Genomic DNA, 25,137 nt, shown 5'->3' with positions numbered 1-25,137 from the left:
AATCCTCTTTTTGCCAAAAAAAAAAGTGGCATGTAATTCATAGGAATGGCCAATCAAAAAGGTTTTATCATCACAATCCTCAGCGTTAATGTACCACAGTCGCTATCATCACCAACACAATCTTAATTTATTAATCACTTTCTTTCTAATATTAATAAATTAATTTTTCTGATGTTCTTTACACACTGTATAGCTTCAGTGTGGCGCATATTCAAGAGCGGCACTTATTGTACTGTAAAATACTATACACGCTAGGTAGGCAGGTACTGTACAGTAGGTATGTTGTTAGTAGCACCATACATCCGAATTTGGCCAATTTACGGAGGGGATGTGGGCTTCTTGCCAGGAAATCATCTTTTTACCAAAAAATTTTTCATTGTTTGACATAGTGGCCTGAAATTCATAGGAATGGACAATCAAAAAGGTAAATTTTTAACACTGCATGTCTAATTCTAAACCAGTCTTTTATTATCTTGTGTACTCCTTCAAATGATGCCCTGGGCTTTTACTTGGGAAAACCCTATGTAAAATTGGATGTGAAGTAGAGCATGGGCTTATACTATGGTACTTTATTTACAGGTAGAGCAAGCAACAAACAGCATTAAAAACCTGGATATTCGACCATACAATCGTCCATATGCAACATCTTGTCCATAATTGTCACTTCTAATTATCATGATCGAGAAACACACTTTCAAAGTTCCATATTTGGAAAGGTAGCCTATAGCTAAATAAATTTCAACCATAAACTCTGATAATTCTGCTGCTTGTCAAGACGGGCACACAATGAAATAATTGCAGCAAGATTAGGATAGATGGACATTTACAGTAGTTGAAACACACTCGGGTAAGCCGTTTGCCCGCAGGCGAAACTTATAAATACACGTTGTCAGTTCAATGTCATCATTATATGAGTTACGGCTCTCATTCTCTCACTGAAATGCTTCGATAACAATGGGATGCAGAATTTTATTATGCACTCAAATTAAATGATCTTAATGATATTAGGCCCTATAGTTAAACATTAATTAAAAATTTAGACAATTCAAAGTTGCAGTAGTTAGTGTTTAGTAGTTAAATATGCTGCTTATATTCAAGAAGATGTTAAAAATTTATAAATATGGAAATATACTGTATTCTAAGCCTACTGTGTAACTGATAGTATTAAAGAATCTTCAAGTAGGCCTAGTGATATCCTAGCCTAGCCTACAAATTGACTCCCTATTGACTATTCTATCACATTACTATATAATAAGAGTAAGTCAACATTTTCAAGAGTGGATCTACATTTTGGTGTTTTATGCACATACAAGTCCACTTTTTGAGTGATGGTGTCCAGATTCTTATATTTATGCGTAAAATGGGTCAACTTTTAAAAAAATGAATCCACATTATTTGAATTTATGCATAAAATGGGTCCACCCTGATACTGTCCTGACTGAAAATCCTGACTATGGCATTGCTAATAAGGTACTGTACATTATCTACCAAGTCTATTAAGAAGCCATAGTTCACAGCAATGTGCTCGTTCAAAGGTAACTTTGCTTTTATGAATGCAGTTACTGCAGATTACAGCAATAACACATTTCACTATAAAAACAACTATTTTACAGCAGTTTCAAACCAACTATTTATTTGTGAAGCTTTACACATACGGTAGTGCGACTTTTGTATTATTTGTGAATAATAAAACAGAAGTGAATATAAAATGTTTAACCTTGGAATGTTATAATCAGTTCTGGAATAATAATTGTTTTTTTTATTTTTTTTATCACAAACCGTAAAACCTGGATTTGAAGCCCTGGGCTTCTTTTTATTGCAAACTTTGGATGGGCTTCTTTTCCAGATGGGGTTTTTTTCAAGATGGGTTTCTTTTCAAAAAGAATGCTGTAAATTTTGGGAAATTGTACTACAGTATAAAACAATAAATAAGGCCACTGTAACACCAATCTGTATCATGGAGTGTATTAACTGGCATTAACTCGCCTATTAAAACTACTGTATAAAGCGTATTTTTAATTTTTGTTTTTTCTTTACATTCATGTACAGTGTACAGTAAGTATTGTACTGTACTATCGAAAAGAAGCCCATGAACTTCTTTTCGAGGCTAATTTTGCAAACCAAAGAGAGGGACTAAAATTCGAGATTAAGCCCACTGGGCTTCAATTCAAGGTTTTAACAATACAGTACTGACATTTAGGAACAAGCAGATTTTACTCTAAACTCAACTGATTTGATCAAACTTTGTCTAAGTAGCATGTGCCTATCTATCTACATTCTAAAAGTTTAGATAATACCTTACCTCTGATCAAACATCGAATACTGAATTCAATAGACATAAATCCATAGGCTAAGAGATTTAACTTGTCATGAGAAAATAAATTAGGGAAATGCAGGATTTGAACTTATGACTCTGGGTTTACAAAGTAAAGCATACTAAAATTCACTTACAAAACAAACATTTTCCCGGCCCCGAAACCTAGGCTCAAAAATATATCGGGATGGTCCGGCGGTAGAAAACTTATCTGTAGATTACTTCTAAATTAGATTAAGTAATTGTTTTGTTAATTATCTTTGATATTTAAAAGGGTTACATGCTACAGTAGGCCTATGCTTCCAATGCAATTCCTTACCTCTCATTTTTATATTTCTATGCTGTATTGTTATTCATAAAATTTTTACAATTGTAATCATACTTTACATGAGAATATGAATACGACTTTGTAAACAAATCATAATGCATAGTAAATCAGGAGTTTGTATAGAACACAACATACAGTAGAGAATTCAGGTGGAATCAATGTTAAAAATCTCACATATCATATTACTTTATAGCGGATTAACAGTCAACAGTCAATATTCCTGATGATGACATAATTAATGTCGAAATATTGAATCCCAACACGATGGTGTGTATTTAAATACTTGGAGTATGTATTATACTTTCTTATCTGAGATTAATCAGTGGACCTTTCGATTTAACAGTCAATAGTGTTTGGTAAATGATGATAATGATTAAACCAGGATCAATCATTGATCATTCATACAAGTAATTAAAAAAGAGATGTTCATATCGTTGAGCCCACCTGGTTGGATAAAGATAAAATATTATTTGGTAATGAGATGCCTTCTCATATGTTAGTACTCGCTGAAGCATGACGATAGGATGAAATATTATTCATGGCTTAAGGCTGGGTGGTTACTGTATATTTGTGTTGTGATGATCTGAAGAACAAATCAGCCACCAAATCACATAGGACACAGTGTAAGTTGCTGTTGTAGCCAGCTGTTGCTAGTAAATTGCCGTTGATATTAGGGCCTGGTGGATCGGATTCATTAACCTTTTGCGCTGACCCCAGTACACGAAAAAAGCTTGGTTTAGTTTAGAGTATTGGCTAGGGATAGATAGTACAGTACACTGCTGGTAATTTCAATGAATATGTACTATTCAACATTTTGCTTTATATTATGCATAAAAAATAGGGTCAAGCCACTGTAATATATGGTGATAAAATAAAATATTGATATAAACTGTACTATAGTATTAGGCCACAGTTTATGGCTTATTTAGAGTGAACTGGCAATAAGTTGGCAGCTATAAATCCCTGAATTTGTCAATGGAATAACAAAATCAGAATGTGCCCTAAATAAGGCCAACAAAAAATACTGAGGCTATGGTCACACTACAGCCTCAAGCCGGGCTTGACTCACCACGATCGAGATTTTCGTAGTGTGACCGAGTCTGGATTGCCTCGCGCCTGGCTTGAAATCGCTCTCGACCCAGACAGCTCAACTCAGGCAAGCTACCGAGATTGACCCTCGATTGCCACTGGCGCGACCGGGATTGACATTTCTTCGTCGGAATATGACCAATCAGAGGAGAGCTAGCGACACACCACACAATGCGAAAAAAAAACCCCGCGAGCTAGAAAAAAAAACAAAACAAACTAGGTGGCTACTACTAGAACTGCTGTATTTTTTTCATTGATATGATTTTAATATTAATTGTAATATGTGAGTGTTGTGGACAGACAACGAAACCGCCGATTTAATAGATCTGTGGGCCCAGCCTGAGCTACGGGATAAAATCGAGGACAAGAAGTTCAACAATAAAAACGGCGTTTACGAAATGGTAAGCGAAAGGTTAGCGAACTTGGGGTACGAAAAAAGAACGGCGTCACAGGTTCAAAACCCAAGCAACCAGGTCAACCCACGTAGTGTGACCGTCCAACACTTTCAAGCCTGGTGTGAAATCTCAATCGCAGTGAGTTCAAGCCAGGCTCGAGGTTCTAGTGTGACCGTAGCCTATGTAGGCCTGCAATATTCATTGCTTGAGGATTCTTTGGATTTCTACAGGAATTTGCTGATTATCTTTAAAGCTAAATTAAATTTATGAAAGCACTATAGCTGATGGTGAAAAACACAATATAGTGAAGTAGTCAATTCTACATCCTGAGGTGTTGGCTGATTGGGACGCTCTCCCGACGTTTATAAGAAGGAGATAGTCCAAATCATCCAACAACGAGTAGAAAGTAGAATTTACCGCTTCACCAAAATAAAACCATATTGTAATTTTTTTTACTATACCTCTATTACTAAACATTAAACAGCAAAAATGTCTGTCTACATTTAGCCATTTTGATCTGTCTGTGATGGCAAAATTGTGCAGTTTGCATACGGTTCACATAGTCGGTAGTCGATTTTGGGTATTTCTTTTTTCCCCACGTAGTCGGCATGCAAGGGGGTGGGGAGAAGAAACTACTGCGCCATCTGGATGGAATTGACCAATGACATGCTGCTATTACCTAATTAATATTTATGAGGTATAGTAATATTGCAAGATGGTGTTTTTATACTACTTTGATTTTGTTAAAACTCAGCACAACATATTGTACAGCTACACCATATGCAGTACTTTAATAATGGACTGAAGATGATAGAAAATTTAGTGATATTTTTAGTCATCATCAACATAAGCAGGCATGGTGTACACAGTACTGCACCATGCAGAGTACTTCATGAATGCGAATATGAAATAATGTATTAATATTTTAATGAGTTCGACCAATACATTTGATTTGATAATATTAGCTAATCTGTCAGCCCGCTACAATGGTATAAAGAGCTCTGTACAGTATGATGGCTCCAGAATGGTCTAGCCTGCACTTTCCTCATCCATGACATGTCTATAAATACACAAGTGATTCCATTTGCTTTTGAACTGCAGAGCTGCCATTTGGAGTACTGACTAAAGCTTTTGATTGACCAATGATCGGTAGTCAACTGAAGAGATGCGATACCACCACTTAACTGCTGAGTCTACCACTTTAGATTAAATCTATTTGTGACTCCTGGCCATTATCCACTTTGTGACCGCTTTACCACATTGCTAATGTGAAAGGTCGACTAATGCCATGTAATTTTAACAACAGTGTTTCCACTGGCATACTGTAGGCTAAATAATTTCTTGTGTTTATACAGATACAGTACACCATTGTGATATTAGCCATAAATCTGAAAGAAGTTTCCGTTTAGGTCTGTTGATGATTATCGCATCTCATTAAAATGTTATCATTATTTGGTAATAAATAGATAAATAACTATCACATTATTGGTTATTATACATACCAATGTCTGTGATAATGTAAACATTGTCAAGACAATTGTTATACTCTGACAGGTAATAAAACAAAACTGCTCCTTACCTCAGCAAATTGTTTATTCAGTTGCATGTACTTGCGAAGATCAGCCTCGTCAGTATAAACTGTCGGTCTCATGTGGTTGTACATGTGCGGAAACCACCAGAATTTGTCAGCGCGGCGGAGGATCTCGACATCACCCTCATTCTCATTTTTGTTGCCTTTTTTGAAGTATGTGCCCGAAAATCCGAGGTTAAAGGTGAAGCCAGGTATGATGCGACGGAGGTTCTCCTGCTCAATTTCTAGCGCCTTTGTTTGATAACATAAAATAAAAATAAACAGGACTTGAAATTTATATGAACGTAATATACAGCAGTTACAGTATTGACCTGTGCCTCATGTTTAGCATGCACTAAAAAGGACATTTTAAAAAATCTGTATTTATTTGTACTACTACAGTAGTATGTTTCTTTCTATTTGGCATTGAATAACCAAGATTCATATTACAGTATATCTTACTGTATATATAAAGTACTGTATGGGAAATTAAATTTTGAATATATTTTACTTTCAAATCATTACTGTAATCCTACAAGTTTTAAATTTCCAGTGTTTTGATTAATTATTAGCAAAAAAATACAAGTACTGTATCCATTTAAAAAAAAAACTACAGTATGCCAGCATATACTGTAGTAATAGCATACTGTATTTTACTTGGATTATTTTTATAACCATGGTCTTTATACTGTATATAGAAAAACACTTTTTTTGGTCTGTAGTCTTAAATATCCTAAAAAATAAGGTGTGAAACACAGTGTCAGGTTAATGACCCAACATGATATGTGATATTGTTTACTTTATTTCTCAATTTACTTTTTATGAGCTGAAGATCATTTTAGTAATAACATTCACACTTCAGTTGAAGAAAAAAACTATAATTTATGGTACTGACTTGAGCAAGAATTCCAGCAAGAATACTGAAGACAAAATGATCATCATTTTAATCTTCATACCATACTATTTCACAACTTAATTTATATTCATAAATTTTATATTTATAAATATAAATATAATGTTGTGAAATACAGTAGAACATGGGCATGGAGAAGCATAACATTTTGCAAATGAGGGTCTTGTATTGTACACCATTGATTACATGCTTGAAGAAATGGAAGAACTTTTTGATAACAATTTAAGGCTACTTATAGAGGAGTGTGAATGTTATTTCTAGGGAAGTGATCAGAAGTCTAATGGGATATGCCTAGCCCTAAAAGGTAAATGGGAAAGGAGGTACAATACTTCAGATAAGGATATCTGGCGGCACTGTAGATTTGTTTATGCTAGACAAAACTACCAAACAGAACACAAGCAATATAAAAATATACTGTAGGAATATTTCTTTTTTTTTTCTTCTAAATATAAATTACTACGAAACCTGTGAAAAAAACATGAGAAGAGAGATCATGTATAGTATGTGTAATAAATACTTAATGTAATTCAATACAGCTTGGTCACGGTCCACTGAAATCTGGCAATTTTAACTGACGAAATGTGTTAAAAGCTGTATCTGGGTCAATGCCACTATATGCCACATGACATAGCTTACAGTTGATTTTAGTACTAAGAATTATATTGCCTGAAAATATCATCCATTATATAATAAAACAGAAAATTATCTTGGCCAATGATGCAGTTAAACCACTAAATTGAATGATAAAACTTACTATACACAGAAGGAGCACATTAAACTATAACATATAGAAAAATCAGCTTAAATATTATTTTTGGCAGATAGTGTATTTTTAAGATGCTTGCCTTCCAATGTCAGCGTCATGGGTTCAATTCCTATCAGTGTTATAGGATTTCTTTCTCACAACAAAAAACAACTCACTCCCAAAGCCTCATAAAGAGTCTTAGTTTAAAGTTTTTAAGCAAATAATGTGTGTGTTCGTCTTGTGAAAGTGATTGCAAATCAGAAACAGATTAAGTTTGTCATGTGGTGTATCATTGGCCATCTATAAAAAATAAAATAAAATGATATAAAATAAAATAAGACAATGTCTATTATCAGATATTGCGGTGATGATACACAAAAATTTGATACAGTAGTGAGCGAGGGCGTCACAATTTCAACAGAATTTTCTGCACATCAGACAATAGAGAGATTTCAATCGCACAAACTGGTAGGACATGGAACGTAACGTCATCGAGAAGTCATCTGTGCATGCTAGATCGTTAAATTCCCCTTGTCATGTGAATTCTAGGATGCAATTCTACTGAATCTATGTTATGCAGAGAACGTACTGTAAAATGGTCACGCATGAGTGATTCAATTCTAGGGTCACGTAGTCGTGCGAATCAAAAGCTCCCTAATGTAAACTATGAGTGAATATCCTTTTGAAAGAACCTACCTCCACATCATCCGGAACCATTCTGACACCAGCAGAACCCACAAATATATCATCAATATCAACCATAATGTATCGTTCCAGTGTACACGTAATACGGCCGTTAGACAGATAGTGCAAGCTGTCAAAAAACAATGGATAATGTATCCATATTTGAAAATTATGCCCAAAAAATATCCTTTTCACACCATCGTATGAGCCCTGATCAAGCACTGCAGTTGTGTGGAAGACGGCATTTGAATGCATACCGTGGGAAATTTGCTGCACACTGTCACTCTTTATCTGTCCTGTAACAATTGGTTGGTAGGTCGAATGGTTTCCATGAAACACTGTCCAGTTGTCAGCCTCTGTGTTAATTTTACCCCCCGCCTTTGTTATCCGCAAAACTTGAGATTTTGGATTCACTTCCAAGTCTCGTAACGATAACTGTTTGTCCATATGAATTGGTAGATTTCCAACCGGCGAGCTTAGTGTAATTTCATTCTTGGAAGATACGGCAAACGCAAAAATCCCGACATTAAATTCACGGCAATAATCATCAAGCATTGTCCGATCGTTTGTATCTAAATAAATATATGAATTCAAGCTCTCAAAGATGATCACTGAATACAAACCCTGGCCGTGTTGCGTAAGCGACGGTAAACTACCCTCGCTCAACAAACGTTTGCGGTACTTAAAATGTTTGGCTTCTAGGGTAACGCATACTATTGATGACAGGGAATTCTTTGATTGCGAATCCTCTGCTAGCACTAACACCATTGAATCAACTTTTTTCTTGAGTCTTTCCTTAAATTTCGATCTCTTGGTGTCATCGGTAAACCTTTCACCAATCGTCTTTAACCTCAAATTTGAGTATTTGCTATGATAACTGCCGTCTACTTTGGTCTTAGAAGTCTGGTAGTATCCCGACAACCACAGAGCGAAGAATGAAACAACGAGTAACATAACAACCCGTTTAAAATGCCTCCGAGGAAAACAGAAGAATTTGGTAAATGCCTTCATCATTATTCTAAATTTTTAAATGATATCCTGAACAAAAAGTATCTCTTTTCCTTTAAAAGCCAAAGTCAGCCACAATCCCTTTTTGGGAAGTGCATAGTAGCATCATGATAAGCCATTGAATGGATCGCCAATGCTATTCGTAGCTGTGTTCATTTTAAAGTCAAATTTTTGTAATCCTCGAAAAAAAGAAATTTACAGCAATACAGGTTGAAACTGTTTCTTCACAATGCTAATCAAAATTTCACTGCGTCTGTCGCATATTTGACGTCATATTTCAAACTGATTAACCTTACCAAACCTCCTCGATGGTTACTGGTTCATTCTTATAAAATTTGTCTTCTCAAATTGCTTCAAACTTGGATGTATCATAAAGAAATCTGAATGTAGTAACCACTCTACGAGTTGATAATTTCTTGAAATTTCTTGCTCCGGTATAATTTTTCACTAGAAAAAATAAAATAAAAAAATTATTTTCATGTTGGCACCGTATTTTTACAACAGTAGAAACACAAGCATATAGATATAATAACCTGGAAAATAAGCATTTTGAACCTGAAAAGATGCCATATTAAATTAACATACATACAAAAAATAATAAAAATGTTTTAAAATCTGATGATAGATTAGTAGTTGATCCCGATATCTAAATCATGCATTTACCAAAACAATTTACAATATCGTCAAGATTGAAAATCCTAAAAAAAAAATGAGTATAAGCCTTCTCAAGGCTTTTAAAAATTTAACATGCTTAACAGTATCTCTTCTGCCTAAAAGATTGATAAATTTATCTTTGCTCTAATAAAGACTTATTGCCAAATCGAGAATGGCATAGGTCCTACTCCTAGTCAAATAAATGCATCAAGACTGACTAGAATTACGATTAGCAGATAATTCACCGCGTTTCATCTTCTTATCCGAGCCATATGCCTGCCATCACTGTTCCTTTATTCTAAATATTTCAACCTTTCCTTGAAAATCAATAATATTTTCATTAACTTGAAATAAAATTGACTCTGAAAATGTGAAACATGATGAATAATGCTCTCAGTATAGGTAATAAAAGGTTATTGCAGAGGAAAAATGAACCAGAAAAATAATTTCCTAAAAAGTGCATATTTTTAAATTTCTTTCGTTTATATTTTATGTTACATACACCATTTAGAGTTAACGGAAAATACCAAATATACATTTACAATAATAAAAGATTTATTTAATAATTAAGAAAAAAAAAAGAAAATAAACTTAATATCTATTCTTTAATCAAAATACTAGGTTATTTGCAGCAAAGAAAGGAAAAAAAAAACAGCTACAATAGGATAAACCCATTTGCAAAATATAAAATATCAGTATTACTACATATAGTACTGTAATTTGTGAAAGTAGAAAGAAAAACTGAAACATGATCCTACAATATAATGTCAGGCTAATGGGAAAAGAGAAAAAACAATCCATAAATATGACATAAACACCTCTTCTCTGCAAGTCAGGGGATTATTTGTTATAGCTGTAGTTAAACCCACACTGTTGTTCTTCAAATGGCAACCATATTAATGTACAGTACCTACAGGTCTAGGTGAATGTATTGTAATACAATAACACCCATCACGAAATCTGAACAGATAAAATGGCAACCATATTAATGTACAGTACCTAGGTGAATGTAATGTAATACAATAAACACCTATCACAAAATCTGAACAGATATTTTACTGCAGATGTGACAACTGGAAAAATAAAACTGAATATCAAGGATCAGCTATAAACTGGTTAATTCTACAATAGGAAAGATAGATTCAGGAAACTTGGATATCACAAAACACTCTTATATACTGTACAGTGTAACTCTATGAAAATCATATGATACCTATTGCAACGTAAATATTTATTTTAATATTTCTTCTGTTTATTTCAATAACTAGTAACATACTGTATGAAGCTACAAATCGGATATCACATTCAAATTCAATATTATGAAGGAAACAAGTTGCCTCATTTTTTTTTTTTTTTTTAATTATTATAATTGCTAAGATTAAAGTAGAAGACATGCAGGACCCTTAGTGTTTTTGGCGGCATGTACACAGGCGATCAATGTGTGTGTGTAGAAATATGTTGCAAGTGTACTGTACTATGCTTGATGGCACGGTTTGACCCTAGCTCATGCTGTTTCAAAACAAACGCATTATTTGGATAAGTCTTACTTTGGGAGGTTTCTGCAAATGGCAGGTGACACAAAAAATTTAGACAAAAGAATTTACAAATGTACATTTTTTGTAAACAAAATGTCTGTGAGAAACTCAGATACTGTAGTACATCAATTGATGTTTATATGATTTTATCTTTTAACGAAAAAAAGAAGGAAAACAGTATTAATTGGTGTAGAATGCTCATTAATAAATATTTAAATTTTTCTCTGCCTTTTAAAGGAAATTTGTTTCCATCCTCCACCCCCTCCCCACATCCTCAATTTCCCAATCCTCCTCTCTCCCTGCCATTACAATATTTTATGATTCAACAATGACTTTCTTGTATTCAGTTGATTATAAATTCTAATTATTTTATATTATAATTAACATACTAAATTTATTCTATATTGCAATGGAAAAATAAAATTGATGTTTAATGCGAACAAAATAAATGGCAAAAATTAATCGGCCAATGCTAAGTAAATGATTTTAGTAAAGTTCAAACATCCACACAAGTGACGCATTTTTGTAGCATGACTATTTAGTGATACCAGTCTTTCAGCAAACATTCACTAACGCTGGTGATTGAAAGACTCCCCGGAGAGGTGTTCAAGTGACCAAAGTGGAAATAAAAGTGTCAAAAATGCACATATACAACCAATTTCAAGACAGTTGATATGGCACAAAGCTAAACAAATAGCCCATTATTTATTAAGGCTGCCAAACTTGATCTGTCTTTTGGAGACCTACTCTACCAATTTTACTCTATGTTGTTGTACTTCATACCTTTTCACGGGCCATTAATAAACAGTGTCAAGCTTAAATATTTTGATAGGTAATAAATGACTATGTGGTTTCTACACTTTTTCTACACTTTCTTTGGGGTACAGTAAGTTAAAAGGCCTTTCATTGGTTTGACAAATACTGTAACATCATTGTACTGTAACAAGTGCAATTAAAAGTCCAACAAATTTCTATAAAACTGGAAATGACAATCCTAATTGTATAGTCATTTATTTATTTATTAACAGTATTATTTTATTATTTCATTTTACTAATTCCTTTATTAATTATTTAAATGAAAAATGAAAAATAATAGGTTAGACCTACAGTACGGTACTGTACAAATATACAACTGTACTACGGTATCATCAGTGACAAAAGCTGTGTGGTATGGTACTAGTAGTTCAGTTGCTTGCATTTCATAGTCTTCTTAGTTTACAGTAATTCCTGTTTATTTTAAGTGACAATTTTTTTCTATTGACCAAAAACAAGCCTCATTACCAGTTTATTGTAGAGAATCATAAACCTGCTCTAGGTAACCAGGATTTGGTGTGCATACCTGCAGAGCCACTGAACAATATGCACTACTGTATAAAATGTAAATAATTACTATCATTATTATATTTTAAGTACAGTATGTCACTGTAAATGTGATTATTGGAATCAAATGTTGGCATCTCTTCATTCAAATCAAAACAACAAAATTCTGTACAGTACCATGTTTCTTGCATTTTACATATTAAAAAAAAAAAAAAAAAAAAAAAAAAAAAAAAAAAAAAAATCACATTTACAACAGGTACTTTTTATGGTTTATTTCATATTTTAATTTATACAATAAATATAAACTACAATATCATTACTAATTTACTCATATTAATCTATATAAAGTATGATCCCAGATACCATACTGTAGTATTCCTTTAACGAAGGAAAAAATTACATGCAATGTTAGACCCGAGAATAGTATCCTTATCCGGATAATTGAATTAGATCATTTAATGTTGTACGAGATCCTATTCTAGTAAACCAGAGCGCATACCATTGTTAATTGCATTCGGTTATCAAACTTCATAGTGGGGTCACAAACAGAATGCAGCCTGTTGGATCAGAAAATCTCTAATCGCACACACAAAGCTGAAGTTGGCAAGCCACAGTATAAAGGTGACAACGCAAACAATTGAACCCAAACCCAAACTAATGAATATAGATTTATAAACTATTTATTGGGGCATTTTTTTAAATGTTGTTGTTATGATCAATACAATACACTAACAAACTGTGAAAACCAATGAAGCATGACATTGTACAGTTCAATGCTCTGCAAATTCAAATTTTCAGAGCTTCCAGAATGGTTAATTCATGAGAAAATTTCATAACATACTGTAGACCAGCCTACAGATGTACAGTAAACACAGGCTGAGGCAAAGGTTTGAACTGAGATACATTCAGAATACAAATGCATTCTCAAAGAATGCAAATGTTGTTTAAAAATTTTTATAGTTCAACCAGGAAAATGTAGTACTACTGTATACTAAAGTTTCATACAAATAATGAAATACTGTAGTTGGGATACAAAACTGTCTTAACAGCTTAAGTGTGAAGTAGACACCACTTTACCATCAACTATTAACGCAAGCTTTTCTTCAGCTGTGAACTTCTTGAAATCTCTGTTGTCATTTGTTGCAGATGTCTGAATAATTCAGTCTCTGGTCATTTTTATTGCATGATTTTAAGTTATTGCATTGTTGTTAATCCTTCCCCCTCCCCTCTATTCACAAATAAAGAACAATTAATTCTAATCAGATTGAGGCTATAAAAAAAAAACAGATTAAAAATTATTGGTTTAGGATAGTGATATAACTTTTAGGCTCAATGCCAAGTACATTATATGCCAAGTGAACTTAACCACTTTATACACAAGTGACAATCCTTCACAAGACAAACATTAAAACAAGATGCTCTCCATAAACAAATCTTGTTTCATACGAGCCTTAGAGTGTGGAGTTGTTTTTGGTTGTGAGAAAAGATTCTGTGTCCGTGAGTGGCAGGTATCGAACCAAGGACCATGGGATTGGAAGGCAAAGCATTATGTTCCCTTCTTTCTTAAGACTTGTAGTAGTAGTATCAATGTCGTAGACAGGATTTTCAAGCAGTGCAGGACAATATCAAGGTGGACCCACTTTACGTGTAAATTCAAATAATGTGGACCCATTTTCATGAGAAATATTGACATATTTTTCAAAAATTGGACTCATAGTCTTTTTATGTCATGAGTATCACATGCAAAGAAAGTGATTCAAAACACATTATTTACCATAACAATTAAACTTACCTTTGTATAATAATTAATAATATCGTTGCCAGAATAAAATATGGAATCCAAAACACCATTGAAACACTATGGACTACAGTACGGTATTATATATAGTAAGCTCTCATTATGCCATTAATGAACAGATTACAGTACTCCATGCATGAGGAAAATGATTTTAAACATGTTCTTCAACAGTAAAGATGATTGAGAATTCCCATTTCCTTCTCAGTGGTATGTAAAGTTGTAAACAAATCTTTCTCAATGGACGCCTATGGTGCCAGGAACCTGCTAAGACCTTGGTTACGAAACACTTGAGTACTGTAACAGTGAGTAATCACAAGACACTTTCTTTAATTACACTTCACTGTCACATGAAAAATACCATAAAAAAAAACAGTTTCTTCAGTCAACAAATTTATTGTTAAAATATAAAATACAAAAAAAATCCCAGTAATTATATTTTACACCATCGGACCAAATATAAACTATCATTAACCTTGACCCATGGCTGAGGCCAGAGTTCACATTCTTGAAAACAAACCAAAACCAAAGTTGCAACTTGGAATAATTTACAAAATCTTTCTGAGAACTGAGCAATATATACCTAATGAAATTGATGCATTTACTTTTTTTTTGGACCAATATATGTCATAAAAACAAACAGCATAGTGAAGGAGGCTATACTTAGTAGCAGTAATTGTCTTTTTTTTCACATTATATTGTCTTCAATATACGTCAGTTAGTATTAAATTCATCTATACTGCAGATTTTGCAACATACTGTACAATAGTAGCAATACACTTTCTTTTTTTTTCTTTTTTTTATATAAGAACCAGTAAAATTTTGCCCAGGCTCAGTGTTCTTATTTTTTGGCCAATTTCACGCCCAAATTGTCCTTATTTTGTTCTTATTTTTACACATTTTAGAAAACATAGGCAATTATTGTTGTATATACTGAAGTACAGACTGTATTACATAGTCACACAAAATAAGATACCAATAAAGATTTGTTGGTTTTCTATATTTAAAAATGAAAAAATAAAAAATAAAAAAATTTAATATTTGACCTCAGCCTCAATTTGTTTTTATTTTGTTATTAATTTTTAAGCGACTTCAGCCTCAGTGTTTTGATAAAAAAAAAGTGTACAGATTGCTGAACCAGCCAAGAAAAGGAAGAGCAAGAACAGAGAAGGCAAAAACAAAAATTCATTGTTTCGCATCCCCTCCCTCACAACATTTTTGTTTTTTTGTTTTCTTAAAATTTTGGGGTTTTTATGTCAAAAATGCAAAATTTCAATTGCTAACACATTTTGTAGTTTACAAATAAATTTTCCGACATCAGCAGAAAAACTCTTTGTGTCAATGGGAGTAGGTACACCCCAATTGGTGTCACTCGGTAATTTCAACCTATTGCATTTCCTTGTGTGGATACATAACCGGACCCCTTTTCTCATTGCGGATTGAAATTACCTCGCTCCGTGCACCGATAACTCCTTGGAAATTTATACACGAACACCATGATAACAGCAAGAGAACCAATGACAAAACTGTTCACAACACATTTTACTACAGACAACATGCTTTGACATATTCTGATGAACTGTGAAAAATAACAAATATTAAATAAAGGTAAAGGTAGGAGAATAACCCATAACTTGCAGCGTCATTGTGCTGAATTGCTTATGGGCGTGGTCCGTGACTACCTAGCAGCCGTAAAGAGGCGCTTCTTGGTAGATACATGTTCACATCATTCCACAACGACAGGGGCTGAAATGAACCATAACATCGGGGTAACCCCCTACTCTTCCGAAAGATGCAATGGGTTCTTTAAAGTGCACACGAGCGAGATGTATACACTGGACCTCCATTTTAAGTCCTTCTCCGAGAAGACTTGATTCTACCAACCGAACCATGGGCGAGGAGCAGCTGGAACCAGCGCCGATGTTAAAGGCTGTAGCTAGCTGCGCCCCTGCCTTACCGCTCGGCCACTCGACTCGCCTAGTCGTGCCTCCGTACCAACTTTTAGAAAAAACCCAGGACATTAAACAAGGATATTTTGTTACTTGGCCTAGTTACTCTACTTGGTTATGCCTGTTGTAAAGGATTAGGGATGCTGTATGAAAAAAGGAAAACACAAATAAATTATTATTTTGTGACTACAGTACTGTACTACTGTCATGATGTGCCCATATATGGTCATTATGTGATGTCATAATGACCATGGTTAGGCATGCGTCATGATCAGAATGAGAGTTGGAATGCTGTACAGTATACTAATGTCCTATGTAAAGCAGCATCACAGTAGTAGGTACTTAATTTGAGGGCACATCAACCAATGACCTACTGAGAAAAATGGTGATTACAAAGACCCAAATTTCAATGTGTCAAATTGTTTGGGAAAGAAATTATGATGAGACTTACTTGAACTCTTACAGATGTTTGTGTCGTTCTGTCATAGGATGACGTCAAGACCAAGACAAACATGATTTCAAGAGGATCAAAGTATGAAGAGTGCACCACAAAAAACCTGATGTTAATGACAGTAACATCCTTAATTCCAATGTAAATGGTTGCCATGGTAAATAATGTATTTTTAGGAAAGTTCTACAGTAAATATTTATCAGGTTTGATGGAATACTTTCTTCTTTTTTTTTTTTTATATAAGAACCAGCAAAATTTTGCCCAGGCTCAGTGTTCTTATTTTTTGGCCAATTTCACGCTCAAATTGTCCTTATTTTGTTCTTATTTTTACACATTTTAGAAAACATAGGCAATTATTGTTGTATATACTGAAGTACAGACTGTATTACATAGTCACACAAAATAAGATACCAATAAGATTTGTTGGTTTTCTATATTTAAAAATGAAAAAATTAAAAAATTAAATATTTTTCTTATTTTGTTATTAATTTTTAAGCGACTTCAGCCTCAGTGTTTTGATAAAAAAAAAAAGTGTACAGATTGCTGAACCAGCAAAGAAAAGGAAGAGCAAGAACAGAGAAGGCAAAAACAAAAATTCATTGTTTCCCATCCCCTCCCTCACAAAATTTTTGTTTTTTTGTTATTCTTAAAATTTTTGGGTTTTTATGTCAAAAATGCAAAATTTCAATTGCTAACACATTTTGTATTTTACAAATAAATTTTCCAACATCAGCAGAAAAACTCTTTGTGTCAATGGGAGTAGGTACACCCCAATTGGTGTCACTCGGTCGGCGTAATAATTTCAACCTATTGCATTTCCTCGTGTGGATACATAACCGGACCCCTTTTCTTGTTGCGGATTGAAATTACCTCGCTCCATGCACCGATAACTCCTTGGAAATTTATACACAAATACCATGATAACAGCAAGAGAACCAATCACAAAATTGTTCACAACACATTTTACTACACAGACAACATGCTTTGACATATTCTGATGAACTGTGAAAAATAACAAATATTAAATAAGTGCCTCCGTACCAACTTTTAGAAAAACCCAGGACGTTAAACAAGGATATTTTGTTACTTGGTCTAAGTTACTGTACTTGGTTATGCCTGTTGTATAAAGGATTAGGGATGCTGTATGAAAAATGGAAAACACAAATAAATTATTATTTTGTGACTACAGTACTGTACTACTATTGTGATGACGAAAACTTGACCACCCTCACATTTTAAACTTTAAGCAGAAGTCCATGACTATCTTTGTATGTTGTTTAAAGGTTTGCATGGCGTAGTAATAATATATTAATGCTTGGAGTACACCACGTAGATAGTTTGGAAAAGAACTGTTGTTTGCATGGTTTTACAGTACTGTAGTTGGATCACTGATACTTACAGTAATTCATCCTACTTTAAAACATAAACATCCTTTATAGCCATCTATCATATAACCGTCTTTGAAGAAGGTTAGGAAAGAATCACTTTAAAACTTAGGTGTGGCGGCACTCAAGAAAATGATGTGCAATGTACACTTGCACAATGTATGCATACTGTACAAATGCAAAAAGCATACTAACTGTACAGTAGTTAATTATGTGCATACATAAGTAAAATACTATTTATTAACTGGTATAAATATAGCCAATAAAATATATGTCTAAAATTAAATCCCTTTACTAATTAAATGATGGAATGAATAGTAAATTGAATTGATACTCTCTATTCATTTCATCTTCATTTGCATAATTATACATTCACAATAAAATTTGCTAGTTAAAAATACTTTTTGATAGAACGAATCTAAAATTCCTTCATTTAAAAAATTAATGTCTATTGGTTTCTAGTTTTTCATCAGTAGAGAATGCAAAATACAAGATGTACTGCCTGTGAAAAATTTTCAGGATTTCTGGGCCTGTTGAAATGTAGTACATACTGTAGTTGTTACTTTGCAATTACCATTTTTAAGAGGGAAATGCGTGAGCACTAAGACGAAAACATAATGGCATCCCACTGGCAGTCAATTTAGAATTACTGTACTACAATCATTCATTCAATGAAATATTCATTCTAATTCTTGCAATGGTCAGTAGATAAGGTATATTTTAAATTTACTTTATTCTATATTGTGATCTGAACTCTAAAATTAAAATAATTTTTTGTACTATAATAATCTGTAAAATAAATTGTAAATTTAAAATAATTCATATTTTTGTAAGGTTTTGTAAATTATTCTTTTTGTATTTTATATCGGATACAGTATAATTTCAATTATTCTATATTAACATGATGATGACTCTATTTTTGCAAGACTTTTAATATTACAGTCATTGATCATTTTTGAAAGGCACTGTATAAATCATATTATTATTATTATTATTATTATTATTAATAATATTACAGTATTATTCTAGTTTACACTTTCCTCACTGGCTACTAAGACAATAGTCTTGTTGGTCTGTATAGGAAGCTTTGAATATTATTATGTTTTTTAATGGACTACAGTAATACTAATAGATAAAATGAAATTGAAAAGAAAGCCACCAAATTACAGTGCTAACACTTAAATTTCATTTTCCTTCCAAAGCCACAGAAATCACTGACTGTCAAGCAGTCGTATTGTTGTCAATGGTACTCTTACATGAATCAGTCATTATTATATAATTGATTTTGAAGAAAAGTAGTGATTTTTATTAGCCTTCTTCCCTTTAAAATATTTAAAGATAAAATCAACTTAATCCAAATGTGATGAGTATATTGATTTTAAAAACCAGGTCTACATTCTGTCAATTTTATTGTCCTTTGATAAAATATTTAATTATTTTATCAACCTCAGTCAACTACTGTATTTCAAAATACACAATATCATACAGTTGAATTCTTGTCATTAACTTCTTATGAACACTTTTTTTTTTTCATAAGAAAACAATTTATATTAGAACACCAAGGCTGAAATTGCTTTGAAAATAAGAACAAATTGAGGCTGTGGTAAAATTTCAAATGAATTTTTTAATTTTTAAAAACATAGAATAACCAACAAATTTTTATCTGTATCTTATGTGCCGTAGGTGGGACTATGTAAAAAATACCCTATATCATACTGTCTGTACAATAATTTTCTATCTTTGAAAAGTGTGTAAAACAAGAACATTTTTTAGCCTGATGAGCCTGAAATTGGCCAAAGAATAAGAACACTGAGAGTGGTAAACGTTTATTACTGGTTCTAATATTATCCAGCAGGGGGGGGGGGGACTATGCAAAATTCAGCTTTTTATTTAGGATTTGGCTATTTAGATAATACAGCTTAAACACTGGGTCAACATCATTCCTTCAGTTACTCCAGGATGTTACTGTATGGTCAACATCATAAAGCAGGAAATCAAACAGCTGGGGATCTGAGACAATGCACTTGAGCAGTCAGGATTACCAAATGGGGATGAGGTAGTAGATCATTTTCAGGGGAGGGGAAGACTTGGAATTACTCTAGTCTACAATACATTATAATTTAACAGTTAAAATTTCATGCACCATATGTTGGGAAGTATAGTATGTTGGGATTTAGGATGGCAGATAAGGAAAAATAAAATCTATTGTTGGTTTCATGTCCAGGATTTGAAATTATTTTTTTGCTGAAGATATTTTTTTTTTTAAATAGCAAATGGTAAATTTTTTAATGAGGCTCCAAAATTCGATGAGGTTGGGGACATAAGACTTTCAATATAAGCAATTTGTCTTCATTGTGAAATTTAATATTTGAATAAAGGAAATGATACAGTAAACAAGGAAGTATTGAACTTGAAGGAAATCATTGGACTACCAAGTTAAAATTCAATGATCAGATGCTATAATGTTGACCTCTAAACCTACTGTAGCTGGTATGTTGTTGTATGCAGTCTAGAAAAAAATAGAATCACTAGAGAACCTCTAAATACAATAGTCACATTACAATTGTCTTGAGGAAAAATAAACAAAATGTAAAGAAAAAAACCATGTCAATGTATTGTAATTGCGCAACACAACAATCATCTCTTTATTTGGCCTATAGTAATACGACGTCCTTTTACTGTTGTTTTAGATGACCTTCCCCATGCAACCACATCCCTAGAAAATAATCGTCACTAGCGGTATATAAAACTCTATGTGGGATGATTGATGGTTATTACTTTACCAAACAACTAGCGACTGAACGGACATCCCTGATCATCAAATACACCTCTTTAGAACTTCCTGAAAATTATGTGAAACGTCACAGTGCAAGATGGTACAATCATTGAAAGTTTATATTTGTCCTAACAATGACTATGGAAAAAATATCTATATATTTTTAAAATCTACAGTAAGATAAAAAAAAAAAAAATAAAGAAATGAGGAAGATAAAAAAAAAAGATAAAAAAAAAGAGAAGGAAATGAGGAAAATAATTTTGCTATAATTTATAGTAGGGCTTTAACCTTTACAGTAGAGACCCATTTGTTTGTTTCTTAATATGTTCCTTTTTGGAGATATTGTCCATCCTACCTACAGTATGCTGATGAAATTCAGTTTAAGACAGGCTCCGGAGGTAAAAAAATTATCAATGTGTTGTAAAACTGATTTTTTTTCTAAGACAAAAATGAGTTGTTTGACGAAAACTTGCGGAACGGTTAATCAGAAATTACAGATTTTTGAATATTTAAAAAAAGGTGGTTACGCAGCTTTTTCCAGCAGCTTTTAAATTTTAAAAAATTTCATCAAACAACTTTTTTCTGTATTAGAAAATCAGTTCTACAACATCAAAAATCTTTTTCCTCCGGAGCCAGACTTTAAAGACACTACAGTATATTCTCGTGTAGACGAGGCTTAAAATAGCAAATTAGGATAAACGAACAGCCCATACAAATTTTTAATTTAACATGTTTGTCTTACTATATGTGCTAATCATCTGTAACATGCAAAATTACTACTAAATTGAACCTATAAAAAAAGTGTTTAGTATGAATGAAAATAATTTTACATGCAGGGACATAAGATGTTGATGAGTTCATTTAATAAAAAAACATAAAATGTTATTACAGTATTCGGAAGATTAGCCATACATTTTGCTCCGTTTTTAGCCAGCTGGATGCAAAGCCATAAGGAGCAGCAAAAAGTAGTGAAACAGGGTTCGTCCTATATGCTCAACATTCTGTACAAAAATTAGTTGCCCAAAAATCTTCTCAAAACTCGAGGGTGGTCTCATATTACGTTGATTGCCTTATACGCAAATATACGGTGCATATCAAAACCTGAAACAGCCTGCGTTGATTTTAGTTGTTTGAAGGCATTATTAATGAAGTAATAATCACAGATACACTGTAGCTGTTAATGCTCTAGGGGTGCACAAAGCTTAAGGTGTCAATTTTAATTGTAGTCCGATTACAATAAATACATTCATTACTCTAATTATTATGAATCATGGAAAAATATTGGCACAAAAATATAGGTTTTACGCAAAAGAATAAAAAAATTAGAAATACAGACTATTTCTTCATACGAGATTACCATTTTCTTGACGAATTCTTCATTACTAGGAAAATTCAGAGACTGTAGATCGCATCCGCTGGAATACTCTCGCTTTTATGTATACTTTATGCAGTCAATAAAGTGTGCCCTCTCTAATGAGATTAGTTTTTGTACTTCGCATCTCCCACACTGCGGTCAATCGAGTAGGCCTGAGATACGTTTGTTTAGTGTCAAAATCTCGGTCAGAATCAGTTTTTTAACAAATCTAAAATAATTCCTATGAAATATTATATTTCACAAGTGTCAATACTAGCAATGGAAAATATCACGTCGGCCCTTTTTTTGTGTGATAACAGAACCTAAGTCGAGGTACAGTAAGGCTAGGCCTAGCTTAGCAGTGTTGGATAGGTTAATGTTTTCAGCGCCTACTATATTTCTTTGCAGACCTATCGCAATATCAAACATGAAAAATTCATCCGCATTTATTTTTTTGTGGAACACAAAAAAAAAATCAAATTTCAGTCTTATTTTTAACATTATTTTCATGTTGGAAAGTCTAAATTTAGTTAAACTAGCAATTTCATATAATATTTATAAATCATTATAACATATACAAAAATCAAATTTTTCTTAATAACAGCTGCAATTTTGCTGGGAATGGGGATTTAAGTTTTTTGGGGGTTTTTTTTTTCATAAGTGGTTTAAGGTCAGATCATGTACAGGAAGCTGTGAACACTTCAAAATGAAAACAAAATCTTCCGACTTTTGTAAATTGAGTGTATTCTTGGAGTGTTCCACATCATAACAAAATCAGATACTGTAGCAAATACATAAGCCTGGTTCACGTCGAACTTTATCTAGATATACCCGTCTTGAAACATGATACAATAATCCCCTAATTGCGTTCGATGCCAAGTTAGAGCCAGCCAGTTTCAGGCCGTCGACGTCACACGGTCGAAAGGCTTGTTTAATAAAACATCTACTGTATTTTACGAACATCTAGTACCAAGTGGTATTTGTTCAAAAAAAATTGTAAACTACTGTAGAGAAGGTGTGAGTTTCCACTACCTAACCTAGCCGACCAGTATGAACCAACGACCAGTGCAGCAGCGTTAGATGTGTATAAGAGACAGGTGCAGCAGCGTGTTCTATCGCAATCTAAGTGGTAGATTCTCTAGGCCCTGGCCCTAGCTACATTTACCTTCGATAAAAAATGAATTATTTTAATCGCTAGCTAGCATTCTTCCATTTAACAAAATATTGTTTTAATTTTCATTAAAACATATGTATACTTTATGGACCTTTCTGTCCTGTTTGTTTTTAAATCGCTCAATTGTGTTGTTTACATGCACTTCGCGAAAATCTAGCTTCGCGGTGTCAAATAAGTTGCTGACTTCTACACACTTTTTTATTTCGTCATCATAAACATGTGCGCTCATTTTAACGACTGGCATTGGTGGTAGTTCGTTGAAATTGAATTAATAGCGACTATTATAGCAGAAATAGAAAAAATTGAATTGTCAATAAATAAATACAACAAATCTGATTTTATTATTAAGAAAAATATACATTATCACTTTGAAAAAAAAACGTACGCAATCAGACTTTTTAACGTTATTACTTGGTCGATGATGCAAAGTTCAAAGGTCATTGGTAATATCGACTATTCGTAAAACGGACGTTTGCTGGGTGTTTACCCAAAATATTACAAATAATTTTTGAAAACCAGACTAATGAGACTACTGCGATGCTGTTGGCATTGTTGAAGTATGTTGCTGCCAGCCAGAAGATGATAATGGTGGTACAATACAACAAAGCTGGCTTAGATGCCTACGTTACGTAATCGTGTCCTTGTAATCCGAGCCGACTTTACCGTTAAGCAAGTTAATTTACCGTTATTCTAGTAAAGTTAAGTCACTTAACCTAAGTGACTTAATTCCTTTAACTAGCTATAATTGAGCGGTTCACGTCGAACTTTTAACTAGTTAAGTGGATGTATATCTAGATAAAAGTTCGACGTAACCAAGCTAGTATGTAGTTTTCCCTCTACCGATTTCATTATTTTAGACTTATCAAAAAGTGCAATGGTTCACCTAGTAACTTAACCACAATGCTGTTTGCTTTTGAATTGATCTATTGACATTTCAGATTAAGATGTAATCTCCGGAGGCAATCTTCAAAGAAAATCGGAACTAAAATAATTGTTTCTTTAATCATTTACTCTAGACTATTCAGACTACTGAGCAAATACTGTACATGGTTAGATGCTTCCTTTGTATTTATTGTTAACAATTAAGTATCTAAAATTCAATTATACAGTAAATTACTTGGTAAGATTTTAAAACATTATTCACTACAGTACTTGACATGACTTTACATAGCAGTGCACAAAGCCTTGTTTAGAATCAGATTTTTAAAAATTACATACAATGGACAATAACATTTAATAGTAAACATAGATGTCAATTATATTGACAAGTTTAAATTAAAACTTCCATATTTTTGCAACATGTACAATAATTTCCTGCAACAAAATGGTCTATCAGATATAAAATGGAATGTGTACATTACATAAACTGGACTTCTGCTTATAAGTTCAATAACATTAAAGTAAACATAGATTTGAATTACAAATTAGCAAGTTTTGTGTTTTCGGTTTACAAATATTTAAAATTATTAAAAATTACATACAAATGTAATAAAAATTCCCTGCAACAAAATGTCAGATAAAACATTTTAATACTGCATATTTTTATTACCAAATAAAATACAAATTTTTAAATTATAAACAACTGCTCATTTATATAAAGTCTGTAGTCTTGTCGAATCCAAGAGTAATGCACATTAAAAAATCCACCTTTCCATATAGCTATTTAGAAGTTCAGCTTTGTCTCTCCCCCCCCCCCGC

At 33.0% G+C, this 25,137-nt stretch overlaps 1 protein-coding gene across 3 annotated transcripts in view; it reads right to left on the bottom strand.

Annotated features, from left to right (window-relative positions):
• Window positions 1-25,137, bottom strand: part of LOC117121814 (bifunctional heparan sulfate N-deacetylase/N-sulfotransferase 4-like) — a 53,338-nt gene that overhangs the window by 24,332 nt on the left and 3,869 nt on the right. For all 3 annotated transcript variants that reach the window (XM_033267122.1, XM_033267121.1, XM_033267120.1), the window contains exons 2-3: window positions 8,051-9,493; window positions 5,706-5,948 (exon numbers count right to left, since the gene is read on the bottom strand). In XM_033267122.1, the coding sequence (XP_033123013.1) occupies window positions 5,706-5,948; window positions 8,051-9,052 (1,245 nt within the window). In that variant the 5' untranslated portion in view covers window positions 9,053-9,493. The remainder of the gene's footprint in view (window positions 1-5,705; window positions 5,949-8,050; window positions 9,494-25,137) is intronic.

This window comes from Anneissia japonica, unplaced genomic scaffold (assembly GCF_011630105.1).
Source record: "Anneissia japonica isolate Jap-2015-1 unplaced genomic scaffold, ASM1163010v1 scaffold2392_len1475705_cov187, whole genome shotgun sequence".
Classification (NCBI taxonomy): Eukaryota; Metazoa; Echinodermata; class Crinoidea; order Comatulida; family Comatulidae; genus Anneissia; species Anneissia japonica.
This window is presented reverse-complemented; position numbering and strand designations above follow the sequence as displayed.